Here is a 17,489-nt window from a genome sequence, read left to right on the forward strand (position 1 = left end):
AAATCCCTTTAATATGTTTTTTACATGTTCTTTCACGTGTACCTTAAGTGGTCTCTTGGTGCGGCCTATGTATTGAAGGCCGCAACTGCATTCTAATGCGTATACAGCTCCAACAGTGTTGCAACAAATAAATTCTTTAATATCGTAAATCTTGCCTGTACTAGTTGAAGTGAATTCTTTTTTCTTTTCATTAGGGCGTCTTGTTCTGATACATGTGTAGCATCGCTTACAGGGAAAAAAATCATTTTCCCGTAAAGAAAGAGTCCTCTACCTGGTGGGTCTGGAATGCTTTTCACTATTTTATCCCTAATAGTGGGGGCTCGCCTGTAGACAAATTTTGGGCGGGTAGGTAAAATATCTTTTAGGCTTATATATCTGCTCGTAGTATGTCCCAGTTGCGTTTAATGATCTTCTCTACCTGTTTGAACTGCACATTGAAGTCCAGAATAATCGGAATATCATCTTGTACTATTTTAGTGTGAGGTTTGTTTTTAATGAGATCTTTGCGATTTATCCTTGCTACTTCTGATATTTTCTTATTGATGAACTCCTTTTCGTAGCCCTTTTCCATAAATTTCTGTTGCATATTTCTAGCCTGGTCGAAATAATGTTCTTCCTTTGTACAATTGCGTCTCAGGCGCATTAATTGGCCTTTCGGTATGTTGTATAGCCAATTTCTGTGGTGGCAGCTTTCTAGCGGTAAATAACTATTGCGGTCTACACTCTTAAAATGTGTTTTGGAGAGGAGTCTTATTATCTTGTGTTATTTCTAGGTCGAGGAAAGTGATTGATTTGTTACTTATTTCCCACGATAATTTTATGTTTCTGTCATTCCTGTTCAACTTCTCCAGGAAGGCCGTCAGTTTTGATTTTTCGCCTTTCCACAGAATGATGACATCATCAATATATCTTCGATATATATACTGTATTTGCTGGCGTATAAGACTACCTTTTACACTTAAAAAAAATGCCCAAAAATCGGGGGTCGTCTTATACGCCGGGTATACAGGTATACAATGCTGCCCGATGGATGTCAGCCCCCAAATGTCTGCTAATACTGTATGTGGCTGCAGCTACAAACAGTATACGCCATTGAGCCAATCCCAGCGAGCGATGTATTCTATTATAAGAGAGAGAGAGAGAGAGAGAGAGAGAGAGGCGCAAGGGCTGACGATGCTACAGCCTCTGCCAATCCAAGCAGGAGTTGTATTCATTAAAATAATACACCGCTCACCATACTTCCCTGGGTAAATCCATTCACTGATCTCCTACTACTATACATCCTGCTGTTTGCCTTTGAGGTCCCAGGCACCCAAGAGGGACAGGTAAATCTGGGACATATGACAGGGGGGTTATTAAATGCATTTTGGTGGACAATTCCCATAGAATGTAACCCAAAAGTGGTATAGGTTTGGTTAGTGAAAAATTCTACTTTCCAGTGTTGTGGCATTCAATAGATCTGTTTGTGTTATTATTGTTTGATTTACTTTGACATAACACAGCATGGTGGATGAGTAGTTGGCATTCTTGCTTTGTATTTTTTAATCGTTCTAATGTTTTTTTAAAATGGTGTTGCCTCAGAAGGGGGGTAGTCTTATACCGCGAGTATTGCCCAAAACCTATGTTTTCACTTGAAAAATTGGGGGTCGTCTTATACGCCCAGTCGTCTTATACGCCGGCAAATACGGTATATATATATATATATATATATATATATATATATATATATATATATATATATATATATATATAAATTCACTTGGAGGGTTGGCAAAAACTTCTTCTTCCTCCCATTGTGACATAAAGAGGCCTGCAATGCTAGGAGCAAATTTCGCTCCCATAGCTACGCCCATCTTTTGATGGTAGTAGTTTTTGTTGTACCAGAAGTAGCTGTTTTTAAGGCAAAAATCTAAACATTTTATAAGAAATTTTCTCTGAGGACAGGGGAGATCTGTATGTTTCCGAAGTCCCCATTTGGTTGCCTCACAGGCTTGGTGGTGTAATATTATTGTATATAATGAGGCTACATCGGCCGTAGCTAGCCACCAAGGTCCATCTTCCGTTGGTATATCATCTATGATTTGTAGTATATGCTTAGTATCTCTCAGATATGCGCATGTCTTCTGTACCGCCGGCTGAAGGTAGTAGTCAATATATTGCCCCATTCTTGCTGTCAAAGAGTCAATGCCATTCACTATTGGTCTGGGGGGTAGATTCTCTTTATCTTTGTGAATTTTTGGAAGGGAATAAATGATTGGTGTTCTACATGACTCAGGTATTGGGTATTAGGTATTTAGCTTCTTTCTTATTGAGTATATCCTTCTTTAGGCCTAAATGTACAACTTGTTTGAGTGCTTTCCTACATTTAAAAACTGGATTGCTCAGGAGTCGGACATATGTATCCTTATCTTCGAGCAGGGAGTTCATACTTACGTCGCGATTATATTTCTTGCTTTTCCTTTGCTGTACTTCTCTATCTTTTTTGTGAGGTCTTTATTAAGTTGTGCAGTTAGGGCTATGAATTCTGCTGTGTCTTTGTATACTTCCAATTCCTCTTTCACTCCCAGAATGATTTCATCCACCATTTTTTGTTTTTTCCTCTTTCTCTCAAGTAGGAACATTAAAAGTTCCATACCTTTTCCATTGAAAAATTTGAACCAATCATCGATTGATTCTTGATCGGTCAACCCGTCATTTGGTATGACATCCCATTTCAGGCGTCTTGAGATGGGACGTCATACCAAATGACGGGTTGACTGATCAAGAATCAATCAATGATTGGTTCAAATTTTTCAATGGAAAAGGTATGGAACTTTTAATGTTCTTACTTGAGAGAAAGAGGAAAAAACAAAAAATGGTGGATGAAATCATTCTGGGAGTGAAAGAGGAATTGGAAGTATACAAAGACACAGCAGAATTCATAGCCCTAACTGCGCAACTTAATAAAGACCTCACAAAAAAAGATAAAGAAATACAGCAAAGGAAAAGCAAGAAATATAACCGAGATATGAACGATTTTAAAACCGATCGAGCTTTTAAATGGCAAAGCCAAATGGGACACTTAGACCCGATTTCAACCTACTCTACTCCTGAGAAACTAGTAAGAGTACAGCCGGAATACACCAACAACCAAGTAAATCAGGAAAACCAAAACAGACCACATGACACATATGAAAGGACTAGACCCGACACAACGAGGAATGATGGTAGACAAGGCAACTATTATCAGCATACTCCCCGAAAAAATGATAGAGGACACACACCTTACAAAAATGAGAGAAGACCTTACTACCAGGATAGGACACCCCGAAATGGCTGGAAAAAACCCTTCTGGAAGAACAACAGGAGGAATAACGGACCAAGACCTTACTATGATAATAGAACATACCACCAACAAAGAGACAACAGAGGATCCAATAACGATAATAGAGGGCGTCCCTATGATACACATGCACCAAGAGGGAGAAGCCCCTATAGACAACATGAGAGAAGAGAAGGAGGACATCAGAATCCTCCTCCCCAGACGCCGTACCGTATATATGATAGAAGCCCAATCCCAACATATAATTACTATGCACCCTTGGACCAAAGATGGGAAGAAGATAGGGCAGATAGACACAGACAATCTGACATGGAGTATGAGAGGTCTTTTTTAGAGAGAGGCAGAGAGAACGACCCACCAAGGAGGAACAAGAACCCAAGAAATCAGAGAAGAACACCAGAAAGAGGATGCAGAGGGGGGGGGAAGAGATCACAAAAGAAAAAGAGAATAAAGGGCGAAGGAATTTTCAACCTTAGCGGGCAACCACTCTCCCACGAAGAAATAGGGGTTCTCGATAAGGGTCTGAAATATGCACCTACAAAAAATCTTGATAAGTTTCAAACTTACATTGGGATCCAGAAATTTGTTAGGAAATTGAACATTAAGAAATATCTGATCAGTAATCCATGTAAACCCAAGACCACAGGATCCACCGAGAGAGCCATGCACAGTACCTTAAGAAACAAATCCACCTTCAATCCGGTAACAAAAGATAACAAACATATAGAAGTATTTAAACAAATTGTCCTTGAGGAGCTGAAAGAACTAAAGATAAAGAAACACAATGAACCTAAACATATCAAAAGCGGGATTCGGAAATTAACAAAGAGGAAAGACCTGGTCATACGACCAGCAGATAAAGGAGGGGGATCGTAATATTGTCTAAAGAACAATACAACGCAAGTATGAACTCCCTGCTCAAAGATAAGGATACATATGTCCAACTCCTGAGCAATCCAGTTTTTAAATGTAGGAAAGCACTCGAACAAGTTGTACATTTAGGCCTAAAGAAGGATATACTCAATAAGAAAGAAGCTAAATACCTAATACCTGAGTCATGTAGAACCCCAATCATTTATTCCCTTCCAAAAATTCACAAAGATAAAGAGAATCCACCCCCCAGACCAATAGTGAATGGCATTGACTCTTTGACAGCAAGAATGGGGCAATATATTGATTACTACCTTCAGCCAGCGGTACAGAAGACACGCGCATATCTGAGAGATACTAAGCATATACTACAAATCATAGATGATATACCAACGGAAGATGGACCTTGGTGGCTAGCTACGGCCGATGTAGCCTCATTATATACAATAATATTACACCACCAAGCCTGTGAGGCAACCAAATGGGGACTTCGGAAACATACAGATCTCCCCTGTCCTCAGAGAAAATTTCTTATAAAATGTTTAGATTTTTGCCTTAAAAACAGCTACTTCTGGTACAACAAAAACTACTACCATCAAAAGATGGGCGTAGCTATGGGAGCGAAATTCGCTCCTAGCGTTGCAGGCCTCTTTATGTCACAATGGGAGGAAGAAGAAGTTTTTGCCAACCCTCCAAGTGAATTATATATATATATATATCGAAGATATATTTATGATGTCATCATTCTGTGGAAAGGCGAACAATCAAAACTGACGGCCTTCCTGGAGAAGTTGAACAGGAATGACAGAAACATAAAATTATCGTGGGAAATAAGTAACAAATCAATCACTTTCCTCGACCTAGAAATAACACAAGATAATAAGACTCCTCTCCAAAACACATTTTAAGAGTGCAGACCGCAATAGTTATTTACCACTAGAAAGCTGCCACCACAGAAATTGGCTATACAACATACCGAAAGGCCAATTAATGCGCCTGAGACGTAATTGCACACAGGAAGAACATTATTTCGACCAGGCTAGAAATATGCAACAGAAATTTATGGAAAAGGGCTACGAAAAGGAGTTCATCAATAAGAAAATATCAGAAGTAGCAAGGATAAATCGCAAAGATCTCATTAAAAACAAACCTCACACTAAAATAGTACAAGATGATATTCCGATTATTCTGGACTTCAATGTGCAGTTCAAACAGGTAGAGAAGATCATTAAACGCAACTGGGACATACTACGAGCACATATATAAGCCTAAAAGATATTTTACCTACCCGCCCAAAATTTGTCTACAGGCGAGCCCCCACTATTAGGGATAAAATAGTGAAAAGCATTCCAGACCCACCAGGTAGAGGACTCTCTTTCTTTACGGGAAAATGATTTTTTTCCCTGTAAGCGATGCTACACATGTATCAGAACAAGACGCCCTAATGAAAAGAAAAAAGAATTCACTTCAACTAGTACAGGCAAGATTTACGATATTAAAGAATTTATTTGTTGCAACACTATTGGAGCTGTATACGCATTAGAATGCAGTTGCAGCCTTCAATACATAGGCCGCACCAAGAGACCACTTAAGGTACACGTGAAAGAACATGTAAAAAACATATTAAAGGGATTTGACAAACATAGCGTATCAAGGCATTTTGCGTCACATCACAATAAAGACCCCTCTCAACTCAAATTCTGGGGGATTGAGCCCTACGTAAAACATTAGTGAGGGGGACATAAAGTAAGAACCCTCAGCCAGCTCAAGTCCAAATGGATATTTACATTAGATACACTCACGCCAAAGGGCCTCAACGTGGAACTTGACTTGAATTGTTTTATTAGCGATTTTTAATTGCCCCCTACCCTCCGGTGATCCTTTACAGTCTATACACCTATTTGTGGACAATACAAGACACTGCCCCCCTTTACACCCCCCGACATATGGTTCCTCCTTCAAGTCTCTCCCCTAGAGAACCTTCCCCTCTATGTAGATTTTAAATATTTTTAATATCTCTAATATTTGTAATATGGCTTTTATTTTGTCTTATTGATTTGAAAATATTTGTATGTATATATATATATATATATATATTATATATATTTTTAGTTATGCATTTTTCATGATTTAGCTCTATACGTAATTTCCGGCAGCACTGGGAATTGCTCTCTCAAATTTTTTCATTGTTTTTATCTGTATTTTTTAATTTTTGACGCCTATTAAAAAAGTTTTTATGTATTTTTTATTAGTGATCCCAACTTATTTCTACCTGCGGCATCATAACTTTATTTTAATGTAATTACAGATTCCTGTTTACTATTTGAATATCGCCATGTCCCTATTATTAAAATTTCTAATTTCCTATCTTAGATATAGCAAAACCTAATTTTAAAAATATTTTTTCTATTTTTCTCTATTTTTATTTTTAATAGTTTTATGCTTTTCATTTGTCCCCTTGTCTGGCACTTATAGCTCCGTGCCTAGCTTGCAGTTCTTGCTGCATGCTCCAACTGTCTCCCCCCTGCTCTGAAAACTTACACCAATAGGGTGTCCGCAATAGAGAATTATAATTACTTCGGACTAAGGGGGCGGCGACATCCCTATACAACTCTGGATGTTGTCCGCCAGAGACGCAACCAAAAAAATGGCCACACGTCCATTTCCGGCCAGAAGATAGACTAAGTGCGGCGTGATAACCCAAAAAATGGCCGCTCGTACACTTCCAGCGACCAGATAGACCGCAAAATGGCCATCGAGACACTTCCGGGTCTTCCCCAAAATGGCCGCCATATGATTAATTGTTGCTCTATTTAAAGACACTTCCATTAGCACTAGTCATCCCCTGATGAAGTCACGTGACCGTGACGAACACGTGTCGGGACGAGAGCTACCGGAAGTGACGCAAATCGAGCTCTATGCTCGTTTATACACTGTTTGATACATCTCCTATATTTGTGAGTACCCTATTGTTTGCTTAAATAAAAATAATTTTTGGTCAAAACTACTACACTATGGGGCTTCCTTCCTCCACATCTTTTTAACCCCTTATATACATACCAATTGCTGAGGCACTCCCCACGCTGAATGCTGCTGAGTTACCACTTAAAGGGACCAACACAGCGCAATAGGCAGGCTACTGACGCCAGGATCTGGGGACACCACAGCAAAACTTCAAAAGACGAAGCGCACCAGGGACCCCGAGGATATACACTGCTGTAAGGTAAGGGGACACCCATACCCTGACTACAGAGGACCACGAGGGATATATCCACCATCACCACTACCACCACCAATTATATTGTTTTTATTAAATATAGTGCACATGGTATTATTATTTAAACACTAGCACTTCATGCGATTTTCTGACATAATCGCCACTGGTCTTGCACAAGTGTAACGGACATTTTCCGATATATTTTTATCTCTTTCACTTTGGCATTTTGCATAGCTCTAATACTGTTTTAGGTATTATGCATAGTTCCATATTGGTTTAGAGGGATTTTGCATTTATTCCCTCAGCACTGACACTTCATGTGTTTTATTTTTATTTTATAATTACCACTTTCTGCACAGTTAAATGATCATTTTGCTCACTATTTTATTTATATTGTTTTAACTATTTTTATGGTGTAGAGTAATTTTGCACGGATTATTATTTTATGTTTGGCACTGGCACTTTATGTGATTTTGACAGCTACAACAAATTGCATTGGGAATCACTTGTTCCAAATATTTTGATTGTGTGCTTTTTCGTATATTCTTGCATTTATACTTGAATCTACCTTTGATGCTACAAGGTTATAGTGTTTTTTAGGGTTCCGTACTATCCCCACATAAAAAAACGCACACTGCGTTACACATATCTTTTGCCTTATGTGACGACATACATATCATCTAACATCTCTAGATTATTCTAGTGCCTACAGAGCTTACCGACCTTCAGGCTAGACTTCCTGTCACAGTACAGCGCACCACTACTTCTGATTTTTCCATAATTTATTTTGGTGTTTTTTTTTTTTTATTTCTTTTTTTCTAAATGTTGTGTGCTTTTGGTGCCAAGTTATGGAAATAACAAGAAATTTAGATTATTGGTTACCATTTACCACCTAATGAAAGTCCAATTTGACTTGAGAAAAATGCAGTATAATCCACCTGGACACACAGAGAAGTTGTGATGATATGTACGGATTTATTAATACATGTCAAAGTTGCAAGGAACTTTTTACTTTACCCTCATTTACTAAGGGGTTAACGGATGTTTGACTATGAAGACTTTTTTAAATGATTTATTATATATTTTTTTCTCTATAAAAGATAATAGAAATAAAGGATAATGATTTGGTATGCTTACCAGGTATTTCCTGCAGGTTGGAATATTTCCTTTTCATGTTTTATTTGCAATCAGATCACTAGAGGAGAAATCAGTTCTCTTTGTACACCGAGACACGTGACAGTCTTTCCTTTGGTATTAGTCTGTAATATTAAAAAAAGAGATCAATACATGTGTATGGAATAATCAATCAAAAAAAAAGAGCCATGCAGTGTAATCTACATAAACACTGTGTACAACAACACATGGTGTGTGACTATGGGAAACAATGCCATTCATTGCAGTGGCACCCGAGTCCCTAACATGTACATAGGCAAAATAAAGTGCTCCATCTTTAATGCAGGTTATAAAGAACACAAAAACTGATCTGGAGAAAAAGCCTGCGCTTTATTTAAGGGCCCACTGAAAATCCGTGCACATGTAAATAGACTCTAAATCAATAAAGCCTGTCGGATGTTACAATTTCATTCTTAATCCCTCTTATCACTTAGTCCCCTTTCACACCTGTGCTTCTTGTCATTCAATTTGACAGTTCCAAATCGCATGACGAGATGCAGAATATTTGTGCCTATGGAAGCGGTCAAATCAGTGCAACTCTGACTTGAACCCATTTGAAAATGATTCTTGCACTATTTTTAGTGATTTCATGTGTGACTTGCATTGACATCTGTGCATGAAATCATGTCAGGAAGCCGCAGATGAAATCGCGCTGTCCTGCAGCTTTGAAATTGTGCTGCAGTACTGCAATTTCAAAAAATAAATAAAAATGGTGTTGCGCTCCTGGCGTGAAACTAAATGAAAGAAACGATAAATAATTCTCAAAAATTCCTAGCGTGAAGCTAATTAAATATTAATAAAAAAAAAAAATCTCAAAATTCATGTGGTAAAAACCTAAAAAGCAAAATCACTAAATAATCAAATATATAAAGAAATAAAAAAAAAAAAGAAAGGCATATATATATATATATATATATATATATATATATACACAGCTAGTGGTGACAACGATAAATATCGCAGAGATGCAGGATAAATGTGAATAATAATATTCAATCATATAAAGTGCAATAGTGAATAAATGAATTAATTAAACTTAAAAAAAAAACATATATATAAACAAATATCATAGTGTGTATCCCAATATTAAGTGCAATAGTGTCACTCAGGTGAGGAAAATATCAATCAATGCATAAAAAGTCCTCCAAACAATACTAGAAAGACATCATTGTATGTGCCAAAAACAAGTGTCCCATGCATATCATCCAGGTGTTCGCCAACCAGTGAATGTGCTAAACAATTACCTTACAGCTGTAAGGTCAAACAGCATAAACACCGACTCCTGGGGTGGAAGGGGAGAGAAGGGAGAGAGGTCCAATATCACACAGCTCCTCCTATCCTGGCACTTAGTATCCTTGGTGGCTTTAAGGGAATGCTCAAAAGACAAAGAAGGAGCCGGCCATGGTGCAGTATTTTATAATAAAAGCGATTTTGTATTTAAAAAACACACAGGCTACTCGCAAATTGCCAAAAGAATTTGCACATGAAAACAGCGACGAGCGGTCCGCTCGTGCGTGTACATCACTTCCGGTGTCCGTCTTCTATCCTACGCGTTACGTCACTGTCACGTGACTTCGACTGGGATCAGCTGAGGGCATAGGAAGTGTCTCAATATAGGACAGCGGAATCTGCTCGCCGCCCATCTTAATGGTTAACAACGTAATTAGGTGCAAATAAGAAAAAGTAATTTAAAAATCTAAAACCTTTATTAAAACTACTTTCAAACCGCAAAAAAATTAATTAAAATGGGTAAATGGATTTAATAAACACAACGTTATCTATGAAAGATGCTCATACCATGAATAGCCTAATAGCAGCCATTTTCCCGAAGACTAGAATAGCTATACAGCGGGTAATTACGGCATGCTTAATCAGGTAGAGCGCTATATGTAACTATATAAACCCTTGATTAAGAAATATTGACCAGTACTATATCAGGATAAATAATGTTAAACTTTCTTTGTGAAATAAATTATATCTAGGACAATTTTGAAATGGTGGCCATTTTGTCATAGCCTAAGTGGATAAATACTGGTAAATTGGTGTCAGCAAGGAATGTCCGGTCTCCACAAGCATTAGACATAAAAAAAAAAAAAAGTGTAAAAAAAAAAAAGAAAAAAAAAATTAAAATTTTTTAATTTTCTTATATACATGTACACTTTGAAAGGGTAGATTTTTAAATTAGGTTTTCAATTTATATGAAATATAAATATATATTTTTTTGTCCTGTCTAATGCTTGTCGTGAGTTTATGTGAATTTGTTGTATGAATGTGCATATCATTGCAATGCATTATAACAGACAGGTCTTAGCAGGCTTATCATATACATTAACAATTAGCCATTTTCCCTCCCCCGGTGTCATGTGACTCGTTAGTGTTACAAGGTCTCAGGTGTGAATGGGGAAGCAGGTGTGTTAACCACTTACCCACTGGGCACTTAAACCCCCTTCCTTTCAGCTTTCGGTGCTCTCACACTTTGAAGGACAATTACTCAGTCATGTAACACTGTACCCAAATTAATTTTTTGTCCTTTTTTTCCCCACAAATAGAGCTTTCTTTTGGTGGTATTTGATCACCTCTTTGTTTTTTATTTTTTGCGCTATAAATGAAAAAAGACCGAAAATGTTGAAAAAAATGCATTTTTCTTTGTTTCTGTGATAAAATTTAGCAGATTATACATTGTTCTTCATACATTTTGGCCACAATTTATACTGCTACAAATCTTTGGTAAAAATAACCCAAATTAGTGGATATTATTTGGTCTTTGTGAAAGTTAGAGAGTCTACAAGCTGTGGTGCGAATCATAAAAAATTGATCACATCTGATGTACTGGTGGCCGATCTAATTTCTTGTGACCCGAACAAGCCAGGAAAGTACAAATACCCCCCAAATTACCACTTTTTGGAAAGTAGACATTCCAAGGTATTTAGTAAGAGGCATGGTGAGGTTTTGATGTTGTCATTTTTCCCACAATTCTTTGCAAAATGAAGATTTTTTTTTCCACAAAATTGTCATTGTAATAGGTTATTTCTCTCAATGGACACCCCAAAAGAAAATTCTGCTACTCCTCCTGAGTATTATGATACCACATGTGTGGGACTTTTCCACAGCCTGGCCACATAGAGAGAGACATGCAGGGAGCACCATCAGGTGTTCTAGGAGCATAAATTACACATCTAACTTGACTACCTATTACACTTTTGAAGGCCCTGGAGCACCAGGACAATGACATGTGACTGACGTGGCACTGATAACAGATGGCACTAATATGTGGCACAGATGGCACTGACACGTGGCACATGACACTGATAGGTGGCACTGATGACAGATGGCACTGATATGTGGCAGTGGGGACAGGTGGCAGTAGGGACAGGTGGCACCGACATTTAGTGTAGCACTTTATTTTCATTTTTTTTTTTTTTTTACTCACGGCTGCTGCAGCCGTTCATCTCTCCCTCCTCACACGCTTTCTCTGTGTGAGGAGGAAGAGCCGGTGATGAGAGATGATCTCATATGTTTACATATGAGATCATCTTTCATTGGACACGCCGATTGCGCTGTAAACGGCTGCTGTGATTTGCCATTTACAGCGAGTCCAAGGGACACGGCCAGCACAGAACTTCCCCGATGCGCGCCCTCAGGATCATACATTACGAAAGTAAACAGGAGGACGTCCCGGGACACCCTCCCGGCAACTGGCATCCGCACTGCAGCCGTCTTTCAGCTATAGCGTGGACGCCTAGTGGTTAATACATTTCCCTTCTCTTTGCCCCCAGTCACCCACTTTAGATTATTTTGTAAAGGGCCTACATGCTCAGACCTGATCTTTTTATTATTAGTATGTTTTAAGATTTGTTTGGGGTTTATCCTACTATCTTTTGCAATCTGTTGCTCGTTTTGAATTTTTGCTTTCTTGCTTTCCTTTTTACATATTCTGTTATATTCTTTGTAACATTCAAATGATGATAGCATTCCTTCATTTTTATATTTTTTAAAGGCTCTTTTTTAATTATATATAGCCATTTTAACTTTGGCCATGAGCCACATAGGTTTTATTTTTAAACCTTTTAAATGTATTGCCCATGGTGTCTCAATACTACTTACAGTGAGCCCACAGGCGAGCAGGTGACACGGGATCCCCCAGGGCGTGGAATCTAAGAGCTAGCCGGTGGTCCGCCAGGGACCCTCTCACGAACTTTTGGACTTGGCTGCGTGCTGACTCCATGTCACGACCCCCGGGTTCATATATAATTAGACAACAGGTGATGGGCGGCGACAACAATAGCTGCAGAGTGCACAGAGCTGAACACCAGCTAGTGGAACAACAGGTGCCAGCTGACCTACTGCAGTAAAGGTGAGACACAGATCAGCTCTGCAGCCATCTGACAGTACCCCCCCTCTTACGAGATCCCCCTACACGTCTGGGGGCTGGCTTGGAGGGAAATTTCTGATGGAATCTGGTCACCAGATGTGGGGCAGAGACCCAAGGCCTCTCCTCTGGACCATAGCCCTTCCAATCAATGAGATATAATAGCCTCCCCAGGAGTATTTGGGGTCCAATATTACTTTAATCTCATACTGATCCTAGGTATCAGCCACAGGAGTGGGGGGAGAAGCAGGGCGAGAGAAGAGATTGAGGACCAGTGGCCTGAGCAGGGAGACATGGAAGGTGTTGGGTATCCAGAGATGAGAGAGTAGACGGCGCTTGAAAGCCACTGGATTGATCTGACGGAGAATAGGAAATGGACCAAAGAAGCGAGGGGCAAATTTCATTGAGGGTACCCGGAGTCGGATGTGCTTGGTAGAGATCCAAACTCTATCACCAGGCAGGAACTTAGGAGCCGGACGGCGATGACGATCTGCCGCCGTTTTATGCCTGGAAGCAGCTAGATGAAGATTCCCAGAAACTTCTTTCCAGATTGAGTTGAAGGACCTTCGGGTCTCAGCTGCTGCTGGTACAACATTACCTCTGGCCTTTTCTCAGTTTTTTGGAAGTTTGGTGGTATAAAGTCTGTTTGGGGGTGATTTTGAGAACTCTAGAAAATACCCTTCTCTTATTGTCCTTAAAAAAAATTGATTGGAGGATATTTTTTCCAATTGTGCGATGAAGGCCCCCAGTCTTCCTCCCATGGAGACTACTTCATTGTTTATTGCGGGTTTGCTCAGGAGGACGAAAAATCGCTCCTCCCTTGCTTTTCCCCTCTCTGGACCCAAGGTTTCCTTTGGTTATCTGTCTTGGGCATTGAAAAGCGGGATTTTGTGTCCCCTCTTTGCCTCTTTTTAATCTGTTGAGGCTGACTCCAAGCTGCTTTCCGTTTTAGTGGAAACTCCTTCTTTTTGTCCGCTGTACGGTCCAGTACCTTCTCTAATCCTGGCCCGAACAGCAGGTCCCCTGCAAATGGGATCCCGCACAGTTTGGCTTTGGATGCGCAGTCCCCCTGCCATGTCTTTAACCATAGGGCCCGTCTGGTAGAATTGGCTAGAGCCGAAGATCTGGCTGCCATGCGTACCAGCTCTGCCGATGCATCTGCGATATACGCAATGCCTCGTAGAAGAGTGGGAAAAAGGATAAAATCTGCTCCTTTGCAGTTCCTTCCTCAATATGTACCTGAAAACGGTTTAACCAAAACTCTACATTCCTGGCCACCACCGTGACTGCCATTGCTGGTTTTAGGCTTCCCACTGTCCCATGACTTCTTTAATAGAGAGTCCATTCTCTTATCCATTGCTTCAGATAAGACCCCCATATCCTCAAAAGCTAAATCTGTGTGCCGGGAAACTTGTGAGAAGGCTGCATCTAGCTTTGGGGTTTTGTTCCATACTGATGATTCGTCACCTGCAAATGGAAACCGTCTCTTTAACCACTTTCAGACCGGACCAATGTGCTGGTCAAAGACCAGACCACTTTTTGCGATTCGGCACTGCGTCACTTTAACTGACAATTGTGCGGTCGTGCGATGTGGCTCCCAAACAAAATTGACGTCCTTTTTTTCCCACAAATAGAGCTTTCTTTTGGTGGTATTTGATCACCTCTGCGGTTTTTATTTTTTGCGCTATAAACAAATATAGAGCGACAATTTTGAAAAAAAACGCATTATTTTTTACTTTTTGTTATAATAAATATCCCCCAAAAATATATAAAAAAACATTTTTTTCCCTCAGTTTAGGCCGATACGTATTCTTCTACATATTTTTGGTAAAAAAAAAAAATCGCAATAAGCGATTGATTGGTTTGCGCAAAAGTTATAGCGTTTACAAAATAGGGATAGTTTTATAGCATTTTTATTAATCATTTTTTATTATTTTTTTTTACTAGTAATGGCGGCGATCAGCGATTTTTATTGTGACTGCGACATTGTGGGGGACCCATCGGACATTTTTGACACATTTTTGGGACCATTGTCATTTATACAATAATCACTGCTATATAAATGCAGTGATTCCTGTGTAAATGACACTGGCAGTGAAAGGGTTAACCAGTGGGTGGCAGTGTAGGGGTTAAGTGTTGCTAGGCAGAATAGAGAAATGTTGTTTACACAGCATTTCCTCCATTCGGCCGCTCCGTGAGACGATCGCGGGGATGCCCACGGCGATCGAGTCCGCGGGTCCCGCGACCGGACTCACGGGGGTCCCGACCAGCGTGGGAGCGAGCCGCCGCCGACGCGCTCCCGATGGCAGGGCGGCAAATTTAAAAGGACATACATGTACGTCCATTTGCCTGCCCGTGCCATTCTGTCGACGTACATCGTCGTGCGCTGGTCGGCAAGTGGTTAAGGCCTTAGAAAAAAATGGTTTTCTTTCTGGTTCCTGCAATTCTTTTTTAATTGCCTCTATTAGGACCTCGTGCACAGGAAAATTCTTCTTTTCCTGTTCTCCTAAACCCTCATACATTTGATCATGTAGGGATAACGTTTTCTTTTCCATTTGTATACCCAATGTGGTATGAATGGCTCCCAAAAGTTGATATACAGTGCCTTGCGAAAGTATTCGGCCCCCTTGAACTTTTCAACCTTTTGCCACATTTCAGGCTTCAAACATAAAGATATACATTTTTTATTTTTTGTGAAGAATCACCAACAAGTGGGACACAATTGTGAAGTGGAACGAAATCTATTGGATTTTTTAAACTTTTTTAAATAATAAAAAAATGAAAAGTGGGGCGTGCAAAATTATTCGGCCCCCTTGCGTTAATTCTTTGTAGAGCCACCTTTTGCTGCGATTACAGCTGCAAGTCGCTTGGGGTATGTCTCTATCAGTTTTGCACATCGAGAGACTGAAATTCTTGCCCATTCTTCCTTGCAAAACAGCTCGAGCTCAGTGAGGTTGGATGGAGAGTGTTTGTGAACAGCAGTTTTCAGCTCTTTCCACAGATTCTCGATTGGATTCAGGTCTGGACTTTGACTTGGCCATTCTAACACCTGGATACGTTTATTTGTGAACCACTCCTTTGTAGATTTTGCTGTATGTTTGGGATCATTGTCTTGTTGGAAGATAAATCTCCGTCCCAGTTTCAGGTCTTTTGCAGACTCCAACAGGTTTTCATCCAGAATGGTCCTGTATTTGGCTGCATCCATCTTCCCCGTCCCTGCTGAAGAAAAGCAGGCCCAAACCATGATGCTGCCACCACCATGTGTGACAGTGGGGATGGTGTGTTGAGGGTGATGAGCTGTGTTGCTTTTACACCAAACATATCGTTTTGCATTGTGGGCAAAAAGTTGGATTTTGGTTTCATCTGACCAGAGCACCTTCTTCCACATGTTTGGTGTGTCTCCCAGGTGGCTTGTGGCAAACTTTAGACAAGACTTTTTATGGATATCTTTGAGAAATGGCTTTCTTCTTGCCACTCTTCCATAAAGGACAGATTTGTGCAGTGTACGACTGATTGTTGTCCTATGGACAGACTCTCCCACCTCAGCTGTAGTTCTCTGCAGTTCATCCAGAGTGATCATGGGCCTCTTGGCTGCATCTCTGATCAGTCTTCTCCTTGTCTGAGCTGAAAGTTTAGAGGGACGGCCAGGTCTTGGTAGATTTGCAGTGGTCTGATACTCCTTCCATTTCAAAATGATCGCTTGCACAGTGCTCCTTGGGATGTTTAACCACTTTCAGACCGGACCATTTTGCTGGTAAATGACCAGAGGTCTTTTTACAATTTGGCACTGCGCTGCTTTAACTGGTAATTGCGCGGTCATGCAATGTTGTACCCAAACAAAATTTGCGTCCTTTTCTTCCCACAAATAGAGCTTTCTTTTGATGGTATTTGATTGCCTCTGCGATTTTTATTTTTTGCGATATAAACGTAAAAAGACCGCAAATTTTGAAAAAAAATGATATTTTCTACTTTTTGTTATTAGAAAAATCCAATAAACTCAATTTTAGTCATACATTTAGGCCAAAATGTATTCAGCCACATGTCTTTGGTAAAAAAAAAGTCAATAATTGTATATTTATTGGTTTGCGCAAAAGTTGTCACATCTACAAACTAAGGTACGTTTTCTGGAATTTACGCAGCTTTTAGTTTACGACTGCCTATCTCATTTCTTGAGGTGCTAAAATGGCAGGGCAGTACAAAACCCCCCCAAATGACCCCATTTTGGAAAGTAGACCCCCTAAGGAAATTGATAAGAGGCATGTTGAGCCCATTGAATATTTTATTTTTTTGCCTCAAGCGATTGAATAATGACAAAAAAAAAATTTTTTTTTTTTTTTACACAAAGTTGTCACTAAATGATATATTGCTCACACATGCTATGGGCATATGTGAAATGACATGCCAAAATAAATTCTGCTGCTTCTCCTGAGTACGGGGATACCACATATGTGGGACTTTTTGGGAGCCTAGCCGCGTACGGGGCCCCGAAAACCAAGCACCGCCTTCAGGCTTTCTAAGGGCGTAAATTTTTGAGTTCA

General features: G+C 39.8%; 2 protein-coding genes across 2 annotated transcripts in view; both read right to left on the minus strand.

The window, feature by feature from the left end:
• Positions 1–17,489, minus strand: part of LOC143942631 (NACHT, LRR and PYD domains-containing protein 12-like) — a 1,996,551-nt gene that overhangs the window by 659,798 nt on the left and 1,319,264 nt on the right. The gene's annotated exons all lie outside the window — the stretch shown is intronic.
• Positions 1–17,489, minus strand: part of LOC143942637 (NACHT, LRR and PYD domains-containing protein 3-like) — a 162,443-nt gene that overhangs the window by 137,779 nt on the left and 7,175 nt on the right. Inside the window, exon 2 of the mRNA XM_077464001.1 lies at positions 8,547–8,668. Within this exon, the coding sequence (XP_077320127.1) occupies positions 8,547–8,583 (37 nt within the window). The 5' untranslated portion in view covers positions 8,584–8,668. The remainder of the gene's footprint in view (positions 1–8,546; positions 8,669–17,489) is intronic.

Source organism: Lithobates pipiens, unplaced genomic scaffold, assembly GCF_037356315.1.
Source record: "Lithobates pipiens isolate NorthernLeopardFrog02 unplaced genomic scaffold, aLitPip1_a1.2 Scaffold_30, whole genome shotgun sequence".
Taxonomy (NCBI): domain Eukaryota; kingdom Metazoa; phylum Chordata; class Amphibia; order Anura; family Ranidae; genus Lithobates; species Lithobates pipiens.